This window comes from Carcharodon carcharias, chromosome 15 (assembly GCF_017639515.1).
Source record: "Carcharodon carcharias isolate sCarCar2 chromosome 15, sCarCar2.pri, whole genome shotgun sequence".
Classification (NCBI taxonomy): domain Eukaryota; kingdom Metazoa; phylum Chordata; class Chondrichthyes; order Lamniformes; family Lamnidae; genus Carcharodon; species Carcharodon carcharias.
In genome coordinates, this window is record NC_054481.1 from 133,402,026 (window position 1) to 133,417,032 (window position 15,007).

General features: G+C 44.3%; 1 gene segment (V, D, J or C); it reads right to left on the bottom strand.

The window, feature by feature from the left end:
• Positions 1–9,950: 9,950 nt before the first annotated feature.
• On the bottom strand, positions 9,951–10,560 carry LOC121288484. The segment is given in 2 exon segments: positions 9,951–10,342; positions 10,506–10,560. Coding segments are annotated over 2 exon segments (438 nt in total).
• Between the last annotated feature and the right edge of the window lie 4,447 nt (positions 10,561–15,007).

The window sequence follows — 15,007 nt, forward strand, 5'->3', positions numbered from 1 at the left end:
AGGATTTTGACCCAGTGACAGTGAAGGGCCAGCGATATATTTCCAAGTCAGGATGGTGAGTGACTTGGAGGGGAACTTCCAGGTGGTGGTGTTCCCATCTATCTGCTGCCCTTGTCCTTCTAGATGGGAGCAGCTGTGGGTTTGGAAGGTGCTGTCAAAAGAGCCTTGGTGAATTCCTGCTGCATTTTGTAGGTGTTACACGCTGCTGCTACTGTGCATCGGTGGAGGGAGTGAATGTTTGTGGGTGGGGTGAAAATCAAGTGGCTGCTTTGTCCTGGATTGCATCTGTTTTATTACTGAAGGGTGGTTTTTAGCTTAAGTGGGGCCACCATCTTATGGTGCATCTCCTGCAGCTACATTAAAGGGGAAATTTTAGAGTGGAGCCAGAAAGTTTCTCGAAATATTCATAACGGCAATGGAGAAACATATGCATCATCTAATTCTGGAACTCAAAGCAAAACAATAAGTAACTTGAAGATAGGAGAACATTTGAGAAATAATGACCACAAACTAATTAGATTTGAGAATAGATAAGGAAGGGTTCAGGATAGAACCATAGAACCATAGAATACTATAGCACAGAAAAACAAGCCATTCGGCCCTTCTAGTCTGTGCTGAAATATTATTCCACTAGTCCCATTGACCTGCACCCAGTAAGATAAAGAGCTGGACATCCCATTCAGTGACATGAAAGGGATCTAGTTCAGATTTATTAGCTTTGCCTTGGGGTATTTCAGGCCTTCACAGCTTATCATTTACATGACACAAGTTTAGCATCTGTGCCAAATTAAAAACTGCTGTACACCAATGTTAAACTTGTGTAAGTGCACCAGAAATGCCAATTCTTGGTGTCAGTAAAATCTCTTGAACTTGAAGAATTTTGTAATTGAAATTGAGCTCAACAATTGTGGATTATAACCACTGCTCACACTATTTCTAGGGACAGCAGTTGTTGGTAATTATCTACTTATATCATTTTCAGTCCCTCTAGTCCAGACCCATCTTTTGTACCTTTGCTTGTCCCATTGTTTTGTCTTTGCCTTTCATCCATCCTCATTCCGAGGGTTGACTGCACTAAGGACAATCTTTCTCCACTGATTTCTATTCTGTGCTGCCCTCATTGCCAGTCCCATAGGGATGCCACTCCACATTCTGATATTACCTATCCACACCATCTTGGGTCTTCCTCGTGCACATTTTCTGGATGTCTCTTTTCCTTGCATTACCTCTTTTTCCAAACACTCCTCTCCTATTCACACCCCATGTCCAAACAATGTGAGCTTCCCTGATATCACTGCCTCAACAAGTTTCCCCTCACACCAGCTTTCTCAGCACCCACTCATTTGTCAACTTGGCACATGTAATATCCACCTGAGCCCTTTCATTCCAAATGATCTTACTCCAGCCTCATCACTCTTTCTGATGATCCCGCTTTCGCAGCCATACATTGTCGCTGGCCACACAAGGGCTTTCAGAAGGTAAATTTTCATTGCAATTGAAATGCTGTGGCTACTCCATCCTTTTTTCAGTGAGTTCACAACCCTATGATCCTTGTTCAGTCCAGCCTGAATTTCTTTGGTAGACTTTGTATCTTCTGGGATGAGTGACCCAAGGTAGTGGAAGGTATCATCCTGTTCAATTTGAACTGTGTTAATCAGAACCTTGCAGATCTTTCCACAGACCGCCATTACCTTTGTCTTGTTGATATTGTTGAGACTGTATTTCTGGTTAACTTGATCAAGATGACCCACCAACTCCTGAGGTTCTTCCGCTGAGTTAGCGAGCTGAATAATGACATCAGCACATTGAAGTTTTGAAACTTGCTGTCCATCAATCAGTATCCCACCTTTATATCCATTAGGTGTCTCTCTCAACCATTTCTGCCAAGATGTTGAATAAATACGCTGAGAGGACACTCCCCTGTCTAACACTCTATCTGACAGTGAATCGTTCTGAGATGGTGCCGGCAACTCTGACTCTAGCTCATTACTTACCATACAGCTTGGCTAGCAATTCGATGAAATGTGGTGGGTGTCCCATGTCTAACATAGTCAACTAAAGTTTCTTGTATGATATTGAATCGAATGCCTTCTCAAAATCAATGATGCTCGTGTATATTGGCTGCTGATATTCTTGGGCTTTGTGCATTACGATTCTAAGATTAATGACTTGATCTCTGGTTTTTCTTCCATGTTGAAATCCAGCTTGCTCATCAGTAATGTCACTCCCCGTCATTTTCTGGATTCCTTCCAGGATGACGCTGAGCAAGATTTTACTAGTGTGGGAGATCAAAGTGATTGTTCTATAATCTGTGCACTGTTTCAGGTCACTTTTCTTTCGAAGAGTAGAAGGGAGAATCAACCCAGTACATTCCTCCTGCCAACCACCAATCTCCCACAGATCTATTTTCTATACATCCTGTCCACTACTGATTCCCCTCCCATGCTAAATAATTCTTCTGGTATATTGCCTGTGCCTGTGGCCTTGGCTGCCCATTTGGTGAATTACTCGCTTTCCCATTACCTCTTCCCCCTTCTACCAACCCTTTTGTCATTTAACCAGTCCTACCTTCCACCTTATCACTGACGTTCCCTTTTGTTTGTTTCTCCCTTTTCTCCTCCCCCCTTTCCCTGCTCCTGCACTTGTTTTAAAACATGCTGAATATCTTACTTTTTCCAGTTCTGAAATTGGCTGAAGCATTAACTCTCTTTCTCTCTTCACAGGTGCTGCCAGACCTGCTGAGTATTTCCAACATTTTTTGCTGTTATTTCCTCTTATACATATTGACTGATATCTATCCTCAGTAGTTTCGGAGTTTAGGTGAATGTTCTTTTATATAAATTGAGCTGTATTTTGGAATAGATTTTGCTAATGGTTCTACATAAACTTTAACATGTGGGTAAAATCCTCTCTGCTCTAAGATTTACTTTTGAAATACCTGAGATGACAGAAAGAAAAACAACTTGCATTTAAAAAAATGCATTTCAGAATTTCGGAATATCCCAAAATGCTTTACAATAATGGAATGCTTTGGAAGTCTAGTTATTGTTGCAATGTAGAGAAACACTACAACTAATTTGCAATCAGGACAAATTTCAGAAAGAGCAAAGTAACCATTCCCAGGTAATCTGCTTTAGCGATGTTGGCTGAGGGATAACTAATGGTTAGGAACTCCACTGCTCTTCTTCTATATAGTCCCTTGGGGTTTTTGCCTCCATCTGAAAGGGTTGACTGGACTTTTGTTTAACATTTCAGCCAAAGGACAGCACCACTGACCGTGCAGCACACTCTCAGTATTGCACTGAAGTTTTATCCTAGATTTTATTTTTTAAAAATTAATTTTTGGGATGTGAACATTGCTGGAAAGGCCAGCATTTATTGTTCATCCCTAGTTGCCCTTGAGAAGGAGAAGCCGCCTTCTTGAACTGCTGCAGTCCATGTGGTGTAGGTACACCCACAGTGCTGTTAGGGAGGGAGTTCCAGGATTTTTACCCAGTGACAGTTAAGGAACGGCGATATATTTCCAAGTCAGGATGGTGAGTGGCTTGGAGGGGAACTTGCAGGTGGTGGTGTTCCCATTTGTCTGCTGCCCCTGTCCTTCTAGATAGTAGAGATCTGAGGTTTGGAAGGTGTTGTTGTGGGAACAACACACGAGGATGAGATAGCCACAATCACTTCCCTTGTGCTAGGTGTGACGCCAACCAGTGGAAATTGCACCCACCACCCCCCCCCCCCCCCACCACCACCCCCATTCCCATTGACTCCAGTTTTGCCAGGGCTCCTTGATGCCACACTCAGTCAAATGCTTCTTTGATGCCCAAGAGCAGTCACTCTCCCCTCAATTCTGGAGTTTTACTCTTGTTTGGACCAAAAATGCAATGAGGTCAGGAGCTGAGTGGCTCTGGTGGAACCTGAACTGAACATTGGTGAAAAGATTATTGCTGAGTATGTGCTGCTTGATAACTCTCAACAACATCATCTCCATCACCTTGCTAATGATCAAATATAGACTAATGGAATGGTAATTGGCTGGGTTAGATTTGTTTTGATTTTGTGTACAGGGGACATATCTGGGTAATTTTCCACAAGGCTGGGTTGTAGCTGTACTGGAACAGCTTGGCTAGCTAATGTGCTTGGAGCCTCCTGTTCTAATTAGTTTTTTAATTGCCCACCACCATTCAGGACTCCTTCATGAGATTTGGTGCTTGTGGCTCTGGAATGGCGATTGGACTTAGACTTTGTCACAGCTGAAATATAAACAGAAAATGCTGGAAAAACTCAGCAGGTCTGGCAGCATCTGTGGAGAGAGAAACAGAGTTAACGTTTCGAGTCTGTATGACCCTGCTTCAGAGCTGCGCCACATCTAACACTGTGATATATATATATATTAGAGCGGTTGTATATTATATACGTGTGTGTTATAAATATGCCACGTATTCTTTAAGTAACTAAGAGCCGAGAGTCTCTTAGACATAGACTCACTTTACGTTGTGGTGCAATCGGACATGTACAGTTATTGGGACCCAGATGATGAACAGAGACCAAGGTATCTCAGTCGTATTTCAATAAGAGATAAACTTTGTGCCTGACTCTGTCAGGCCTCTTTATATAAGGTAGGAAGACTGAAAGGCCATTCAGTCCATTTAATTCTTCAGATAAAACATTTCCAACTCCTTCTTTCCAAGAATTAGGGACTTCATTTTCCCAGTTACATTGATTGGTTTAACGCATTGTTGGAAAACTGAATAATTCCAGATTAGTTAACAAGGAGCGAATATAGAACACACAACAGAACGCAGGAAGGAGCGAATGGCTGGTTTTTGACAGAGGAGTACCCGAGTCCGCGGTGTTGTGCCCGACACAGCTGCACAAAAATATTCGGCACTGTCACTTAGCTGAACCGTGTAGATGCTCAGTTTACACTCACGCAAGTCGGATCTGGAGAGGTTGAAGCGGTCGGGGATATCTGTAGTGTAATGTCTACTGATTGCACTATCATAGTGAGAAAACAGAGTGAACTGCAGGGTTTCTGGAGCCTGTTTGTACCAATAGATATAATCCCAAGCACTCGTTTGAAGGCAGCTGATTTCCACATTCTGCCCGAGGATTCCAGTAACAAGAGGAGACTGTGTGGCCGAATTGCCAGCAACTGCACCTGGGAGCATTTCAGATAGTTTTATTCACTGTAGATTGGCAACAACACAAATTATACATGGACAGAATGGAGCAATTTCGTTAGGTGTTCCGCAAACTTGTTTTATTTCACATGTAAAAATTCAGAATCGGTTCTTCTGACATAAATATTCGAAAACCTTACGTGAAGCAGTCAGGAGCAGCAGCAAGAGAATTCACATTGACCGCATGGTCAGACAGTGACTGGAGACCCTGCAGCCGGATAGATAGAGAATCCGACAAATGGAGCGCGGTTAACTGCACTTAATGTGTTCATATATTTCAACAGTGGAGTATTTTACATCGAGCAAGTTGAACGTCACTTAGGGCTCACACCTACACCCTTTCCGATTTCCTGCTTGTCTGTGAGTGAATAATTTGTTTTATTCGTTCATGGAATGTGTGTGGGAGGGGGAGGGGGTGGGGGAGGGGGTGGGGGTAGGGGGGCAGCATTCATTGCCTTTGTCACATGTAGACCAGACCAGGTAGGGAGGGCAGGTTCCCCTAAAGGACATTATTCACCCAGATGGGTTTTTAACCACAATCGATTCATGGTCACCGTTAGGCTTTTAATCCCAGATTTTTTTTATTGAATTCGAATTCCACTATCTGCCGTGGCGGGATTGGCCAGAGGCTTACCCGGGGTCTCTGGATTACCAGCCCAGTGACAGTACCATTACGTCACCGCCTCCCCACTGTGTACATAATATTTGTAACATGTGTATATGTGTAATGCGTGTATAAAATGTTATTAAATGTGTGTAATATGTTTATAATATATGTAATATGTGTATATATGTAATTTGTGTATAATATGTGTCATTTGTGTATAATATGTGTATAATGTGTAATTTGTGTATAATATCTGTAATTTGTGTATAATATGTATAATTTGTGTATAATATGTGTATAATATGTGTAATTTGTTTATAATATGTGTATATGTGTAATTTGTGTTTAATATGTGTAATATGTACTGGAATATACACTTTGCTGTAAATCCAGTCGCCGACATGGTTAATAATCCCTGGACGAACTGATTCTGTGGTGTGTTGTATAACTAATAAACCGGGAATTAACAAATGTACTAGAACCAAACATTTAATAAATATCAATTTCATGATATTTGATGTGCCAGAAATAATATCTTCGTTCTTGCAGCTCGGATCTTCCCGGATCACCTCCGCTCAGCGTTTGTAGTATGAAGGCGCTGTAGAAAGATGACAAATTCACAGCAGCCACCGCGACATCAGCTGCCCTGGGGCCTCTCTATAATCGGCCTGACGTACCCGTGACAAAATGACAACTGCAACCGAACTCCTGGAGCCATCACACTGCTCTAGAGGTGAAGACGCTCCAGGTAGTGCAACATTATGGTGCGCTGCGGGCACCTGCAATACCTTCCTCATTGCTCGAGTCTCATTTGGAGCAGCGCATTAACTGTCAGCAATGTGTGTCTAGATTAAATCTGCATAGATTGACCTCGCTAGCTTCCTGAATTTGAGCCTTACCGCGTAGACACAGCGTTCTGAGTGGTAGCCAACGAAATGTAGAGATGCCCGAGCATGGGCAGCGCTCTTAGGTTATTGTCAAAATATGTATTGGAAGGACTGAAATAGTCGCCCTTTGTTTCAATGGTCAGTCCCTCTGCTTTATCCAAACCTTTGAAAGTCACCTCCGTGATTTTAGAAAAAAGGCTGATTTATGAAAATGGTATTTGAATTTGCACCATAAATTGTTCTGTATTTAGAACGTAACCGTCTCAAGCCCTGAAGACGCAGCCTTTCCAAGTAAAGATACAGCCCTGCTGTAACAACCTGTCTGAGAGTCTCAGGTTTAACAGTGATCTCAGTGCATTGCACACTTGGGCAGAGACCCTTTCCCGCAGCTGACGGTACAAGGACCAGGGCCACAGATTTATGGTTTGGAGAAGAGCTGCAGAAGGATGTGGGGAAGAAGTTTTTATGCAGCGAGTGGTAATGATCTGGAACTGACTGCCTAAGCAGGATGGCGGAAACAGAGTTGACGAATGACTTGAAAAGGAAATTGGGCGGGCAAGAGGGGGAATAAACCGCAGGCCCCGGGGTGGGGGGTAGAGCGGGGTGGGACTGAATGGCTGTACAGAGTGCCCCATGGAATTGATGGGCCGAATGGCCTCCTTCTGTGTCGTAATGAGTCAGCGATTCTGTGTTAGTGTCGTATGGTTACCAGTCATTATTTGGTTACAGGACAGAATTATTTTCTGTAGCTCATTAATTTCTGTACAGATATCCTAGTGCAGATTTGCACAGAATGGTTTTATTTCCTCTTGTACTGGTGACTCCTAATTTAGCGGCACAATTGTGCAAAATGCCACCACTCTAAAGCACTCATAACAAGATACAGACCTGGGTGAGGTCAGGAACGACGCCGATACGCTTTGCATAGGCTGACCCGTTAAGCAGTCACAAAGTAGGAAATGGGAGACCAGCTGAAACCACCGTGAACTCGCCAGTAAAAAGGAAGGAAAAGCAGGAAATCCAAGTCCAACCACAGCTCATGGAATTTCGGAAATTCCAAACATCTCGGAAAGAGAGAAACTATTGGAGAAATTCCGGTGCTAAGGTAAGTGTGTCTGATTTTCTGCTTTCTGTCGCTCTGGAAGTAGAGGGATTGCTTGGTTTGAGGCTGTTATTTCTCTCGCCACATGAACAGCAGCGAGAGGGCTCCCCCCGCTTTGACACCTGTAATGGAGGCAATGGGTAGGATGTTGGTGTGTGGAACTGGGATTTGATTAGCGTCATTTCTCCATCAGTGCAATTCCAAAGCTGCTGCTCACTGGTGTGGAAGTGATAATGGGGCAGGTCATGTCAGGCCCCGAGGAGAGTTCAATCAATGATCAGCCCTCCCAATGCCGGATATACCGGGAATGTCCAACATCCAGTGGCAGCAGCTCTTAAAGAGGAAGTGGCTGTCAGTTTGAAAATAAAACAAAAGTTCAGGATCGGTGGGGCGTTTGGGGGTGTTTGGGGGTATTTGGGGGTGGGGTTGTTTGGGGGTGGGGGTGGGGTGTTTGGGAGTGGAGGGTGTTGGGGCGTTTGGGAGTGGAGGGGGTGTTTGGGGTGGGGGGTGTTTGGGGTGGGGGTGCTGCTGGGGTGTTTCGGAGTGGAGGGTGTTGGGGTGTTTGGGAGTGGAGGGGGTGTTTGGGGTGGGGGGTGTTTGGGGTGGGGGTGCTGCTGGGGTGTTTGGGAGTGGAGGGTGTTGGGGTGTTTGGGGTGGGGGTGCTGCTGGGGTGTTTGGGAGTGGAGGGTGTTGGGGTGTTTGGGGGTGGGGTGGTGCTGGGATGTTTGGGAGTAGAGGGCGTTGGGGTGTTTGGGGTGGGAGGGTGGTTGGGGGTGGGGGTGGTGCTGGGGTGTTTGAGTGTGGAGGGTGTTGGGGTGTTTGAGGGTGGGGCGGTGTTGGGTTGTTTGGGGGTGGGGGTGGTGTTGGGGGTGTTTGGGAGTGGAGAGTGTTGGGGTGTTTGGGAGTGGAGGGGGTGTTTGGGGGTAGGGGATATTTGGGATGTTTGGGGGTGGGGGTGTTGGGGTGTTTGGTAGTGGAGAGTGTTGGGGTGTTTGGGGGTAGGGGGTATTTGGTGTGTTTAGGGGTGGGGGTAGGGGGTATTTGGTAGTGGAGAGTGTTGGGGTGTTTGGGAGTGGAGGGGGTGTTTGGGGGTAGGGGATATTTGGGTGTTTGGGGGTGGGGGTGTTGGGGTGTTTGGTAGTGGAGAGTGTTGGGGTGTTTGGGGGTAAGGGGTATTTGGGGTGTTTAGGGATGGGGGTAGGGGGTATTTGGTAGTGGAGAGTGTTGGGGTGTTTGGGGGTGGAGAGTGTTGGGGTGTTTGGTAGTGGCGAGTGTTGTGGTGTTTGGGGTGGGGGGTGGTTGGGGGTGGGGGCATGTTGGGTTGTTTGTGGGTGGGGGCGTGTTGGGTTGTTTGGGGGTGGAGAGTGTTGGGGTGTTTGGGAGTGGAGAGGGTGTTTGGGGGTAGGGGGTATTTGGGCTGTTTGGGGGTGGGGGTGTTGGGATGTTTGGTAGTGGAGAGTGTTGGGATGTTTGGGGGTAGGGGGTATTTGGGGTGTTTGGGGGAGGGGGGTAGGGGGTGTTTGGGAGTAGGGGGTGTTGGGGTGTGTGGGGGTGTTGGGGTGTTTGGGGGTGGGGGGGGGGTGTTTGGGGTGGGGTGTTGTGTGATATTTTGGACTCTGCTCAAGGTTGGGCCGGAGCAGCAAGCTGGGTGCAGGAAGCAGAGTGAAATGATGCTGTCCAGTCGGAATAAAGCAGCCGGTGTGTGAGCCCCACAATAACTCAGCTGGGTGGCCAGAGGCGCTTTTGTGTTTTGCTCCTGAGAAGAGGTTCAGTTTGTGACTCCGAACAATCCCTTATTGGATTTCCGAGAGCTGATCACTATTGCGCTGTTACATCCACTAATTTTGAAAGAAATCAAGATTTTTTTAATAGGCTTAACGAACTATTTTGATAGAATAAACAAGGTCAGTTCCAATGGTGGTTTATCGGAGAACACAGATTTCGGGTGATTTACAGAAGAGGGCGGGCGGTGATGAGGGATATTGGTCTGAATGGACCGTGGAACCGAATTCAGTTTAAAAAATCAACATCGAATTGAGTAAATATTTGAAGGTGGAAATTACAGGACTACAGGGGAAAGAGCTGGAGAGTGGGATTTATTGCATAGTTTAATGGTCAGGCAGCATGGAACAAATGGTTGTAGGATTCTGTAGTTTTATGACCTGTCTGGAAAATGCCTAAACACGGCTGAAGAAGACTGGCTTCAGGTGGAGCTGGGTCCTGAATGGTGATTTTGTGCGAACACACGCCTGTTTGCACCGCTGTGAGAAACTAGCAGCGCAGAAATACACGGCACTGTCACTCACACGGAGCGAGTTTATCATCAGACTGCAGTTGCGAACGTCTGGCCGAGAAACATTGAACCTGGCGGGAATTTCCGAGGTGAATGGTTTCTGTGCTCCATATGCTTGCTGAATATACAGGATGAATTTCAAGCTTTCCCCGGGTATCTGCTGGTACCAGTGTATATAATCCCAGCTACCGGTCTGTGTGCACTTTATCTCCACACTCTGCCCCACAAACATTGTGGCGGGGGGAGATTGTGTGACAATATTGTCAGGAGCGGCGCCTGAGTAACGAAAACATTCAGATTAGTGACTGAAATTCCGCGAATTTTAACCAGTTTTATTATAAACCCAACCAAGACCTCACAAGTCAATGGCCGCACAATCCCTCAATAAACTGTAATGTACAAGTGAGCGCGGTAATAGTCACTTTGCTAAAACACTGACCTGCCCTTGAGAGAAAGATGAAGAAAATGAGTTGACCGGGCTGCATCTTTTCAGAGACGGGAGACAGGGGCACAGTGAGTGCTCCTTTATACAGGGCGCTGCTCCCCACCAACCTTGTGGTGACATTTACAACACCCCCACCCTCCACCCCCTCACTCTTTAATATACCAGGAAATGACACTGGCGAGTGTGCTTTCTGCAGCTAAACAAAACCCCTCATTGGAATCTCTATCTGGCTCTTTCCTGTTAACATTAGCGGTGAGGTTTAAATGTTCTCATCATGTAAAGCAGTCACTCAGAGAGAGCTGAAGGTCGTCGCAGGTTTAGAAGGGAAATTTCAACCCAGGGATGGGTAAAGGGAATAAACCCGGAAGAAACTGGGAAGGTTGCAGCTTTTAAAATGCAATTCAGTGGAGAGAAAGGAGATCAAGTCGAAATCGATTAGTTTTCTTTTGAGTTATTTCAGGCCTTCGTTTACAGGAGACAAAACTACTTTACACCAAAGTGAAGTACACCAGAATTGTGTAAATACACCAGAAATGCCAATATACGAGTCAGTGTGCTGTCTTTAACTTTGCCCAAGCTAAGCACATAGCAGGAGAGTCAGGAGCTCTCGTAACGTTTAAGAAGTATTTGGATATTCGTTTGCATTGCCATAGCCTCCAGGGCTATGGGCCGAGCGGCTGGAAAATGGGATTAGTGTAGTCAGATCTTTGTTGACCGGCAGGTGGACGAATGGCTTCCTTCTGTGCTGTAAACATCTATGAGCCTATGAATCACTTTGGGATGTTTTACCAACATAAGGTGCTATATGAATGCACTTGTTGCTGTAGTGACGATGGACTACAAGAACAAGGAAGTCCTGCTGCAATGATACAGGGCTTTGCTGAGACCACACCTGGAGTACTGTGGCTGTTTTGGTCCCCACATTAACAGAAGGATATTCTTGCATTGGAGGTAGTAGAGCCAAGGTTCACTAAATTGGTTCTTGGGCTGAGAGGGTGAGCTATGATGAGAAGTTGAGTACATTGGGTTTATAGGCACTGGAATTTCATGCAAAGTGTGGTAGCAGTTTGGAACTCTCTTTGGAAAATGGCATCAATGCTAGATCAATTGTTAGTTTTAAATCTGAGAATGCTAAATTTTTATTAACTGAAGGCATTAAAGAACATGGAACAAAGGGGGTATGTGGAGTTAGGTTACAGATCAGCCATGATCTCATAGAATCACAGAACAGACTTGAGGAATTAAACTTCCTGTTCCTACATGGCTTATTATGTACGTTTGCCCTACCTTTTCCCACATCCCATCCACCCCACCGCCCCCCAACACCAGCATCTGTTTGTTCATAGTTAAAATCAAGCCCCTTATCTTAATGGTCCTGATTATAGGTGATGACAATTCATGTTTGCTTTATATTAAAATATTGTTTGGGAAAACCAGATCACACACATATAAATGCACATTATATTACAATGATATAAATGGCATCAGGATTTCACATATCAAAGGGCAACTTATACTTAAAAGATGTTTATCCAGCTATATGGGCAAAATACTGTGGATGCTGGAAATCTGAAACAAAAACAAAAAATGCTGGAAAAACTCAGCAGGTCTGACAGTGTCTGTGGAGAGAAAGACAGAGTCAAAGTTTTGAGTTTGTATGACTCTTCTCCAGAGCTCTGAAAAGTCATACGGATTCAAAACGTTAACTCTGTCAGTTTCTCCACAGATGCTGTCAGACCTGTTGAGTTTTTCCAGCATTTTTTGTTTTTGTGTAAACACATAATTGATGACCTGACATAACAAATGCACAGGTAACCTGTTCAGCACAGATGGCTTTCTGCTAGAGCGTATTTTGCGGTTAGCAACTGGGTGCAAGCTTCCATCCTGCACACAAATGGCACATTTACACTTAGGTTAAAGGTGCAAACTGCTGTTTGCTATATGACAGTATTAAGGCCACACCACATGATTGTGTAAACTACTGCTATAATGACAGGACAGCTTTAAAACAAATGGCTAAAGAATCACTGGTATGCATTACAATTATATCACAGACCCACTTCTGCTTAAAGCTTTTCTGTACTAATCCTGGTCGCTAACGCTGCGGAGTCTGTCCTGTAATGTAAGCAGTGTTTGTGCATGTGCAGTTTGTTCTGAAAGTCATGAATGATCTTTGGCTGCTGGACCCAGTGACTGGGAAACATCCACATACACACATGAGGCAAAAGCGACATTGTCTACTGTCCAATCAAGCTGCTTGACTTGTGGCCTAAAATGGTAGCCATACTGCTGATTGGAAGAGCTTGTAGTTAAATAAAAAACAAAAACAGAATTACCTGGAAAAACTCAGCAGGTCTGGTAGCATTATTCACCCCTCTTCTAACATTCAATCAGTTCTGTTGAAGGGTCATGAGGACTCGAAACGTCAACTCTTTTCTTCTCCGCCAGACCTGCTGAGTTTTTCCAGGTAATTCTGTATTTGTTTTGGATTTCCAGTATCCACAGTTTTTTGTTTTTATCTTTGTAGTTAAATGATGCCTTTTGCATTCACAGCTGTGACAAAGTACTGCACCAGCAAGGGATAATTTTACAGTATAGTCATGTCTTGTAGGAATACAGAGCAAGATCCCACAAACAGTGTTGATATAAATGAACAGTTATTTTGGATGAAGGGTCATTGATCGGAAATGTTAACTCTGTTCCTTGTTCCACAGATGCAACCAGACTCACTGAGTGTTTCCAGCATTTTCTGTTTTTATTTCAATTTCCAGCCTCTGCAGTGTATTGCTCATGTGTTAGTGAAAAGGAGTTGGCCTATGCATCCTATTGAACAGTATCACTGTGTAACTGTGTGGGCCAAGGGCACTTTGAAAGGGCTGTGCACTTACCACAGTGACATTAAAATTGTTCCAACTGAAGAGTTTGAATGTACATCCCAATCCCTCCAATTCAGAACTCCTGGGAACTGCTGATGAACCACAATCTGCTCTATGATACTCCCAGAATATCAGACCATAAACAAGTTCTGCTGATTCTTAGGAATGACATAATTAGCAATTAGAAAATATGAACCAGGTGTGTATAGTCCTTTTTAATAAAACAGTTATTGCCAGTTAATTCCAGAAGAGGTTGTTTTTAAATTGAGGATATTTTATGTAAGGTCAAGACCTGCAACACAGGACACCAACAAAGATAAAAAGACCATGAGTGAAGATGAGGCAAATCAAGAAACAGTAATTAATATGCACCACGTTGGGTTTTAAGAACCTGCAGATAGAAATATTGAAACATAGAAAATAGGAGCATGAGTAGGTCATTTGGCCCTTCAAACCTGCTCCACCATTCTACATGATCATGGCTGATCCTCTATCTCAACGCCATACTCCCACTCTCTCCCCATAGCCCTTGACACCTTTACAATCTAGAAATCTATCTATTTCCTCCTTAAGATTAATACACAAGATAAGATCACATGGAGTTAGGGGTAATATAATAGCTTGGATAGAGGATTGGCTAACCAACAGAAAGCAGAGAGTCAGGATAAATGGGTCTTTTTCTGGATGGCAAGCTGTAATTAGTGGGGTGCCAGAGGGTTCGGTCCTTGGGCCCCAACCATTTACCATCTATATTAATGACTTGGATTCAGGGATAGAAGGTACTGTAGCTAAATTTTCAGATGACACCAAAATAGGTGGGAAAGTAAGTGGGAAAGGCGACTTATTTAAATGGAGAAAAACTTCAGAATGCTTCAGTGCAGAGGGATCTGGGTGTCCTCGTGCATGAATCGCTGAAAGCTAGTATGCAGGTACAGCAGGTAATAAGGAAGGTAAATGGAATTTTGGCATTTATTGCTAAAGAAATAGAGTATAAAAATAGGGAAGTGTTGTTGCAACTGTACAAGGCATTGGTGAGACCGCACCTGGAGTACTGTGCACAGTTTTGGTCCCCTTACTTGAGGAAGGATGTAGTTGCATTGGAGGCGGTTCAGAGGAGATTCACTAGATTGATTCCAGAGATGCGGGTCTTGTCTTATGAGGAGGGATTGAGCAGTTTAGGCCTATACTCGCTAGAGTTTAGAAGGATGAGAGGAGATCTAATTGAGGTATATAAGATGCTAAAGGGGATAGACAAAGTAGACGTGGAGTGGATGTTTCCCCTTGTGGGACATTCTAGAATGAGAGGCCATAGTTTTAGGCTAAAGGGTTGGAGATTTAAATCAGAGATGAGGAGGAATTACTTTTCTCAAAGGGTCATGAATCTGTGGAATTCACTACCTCAGAGTGCAGTGGATGCCGGGACGCTGAATAAATTTAAGGAGGAGATAGACAGATTTTTAATTAGTAATGGGTTGAAAGGTTATGGGGAGAGGGTGGGAAATTGGAGTTGGGGCCAAAATGAGATCAACCATGATTGTAATGAATGGTGGGGCAGGCTCGAGGGGCTGAATTGCCTATTCCTGCTCTTAGTTCTTATGTTCTTATGTTCTTAAATATATT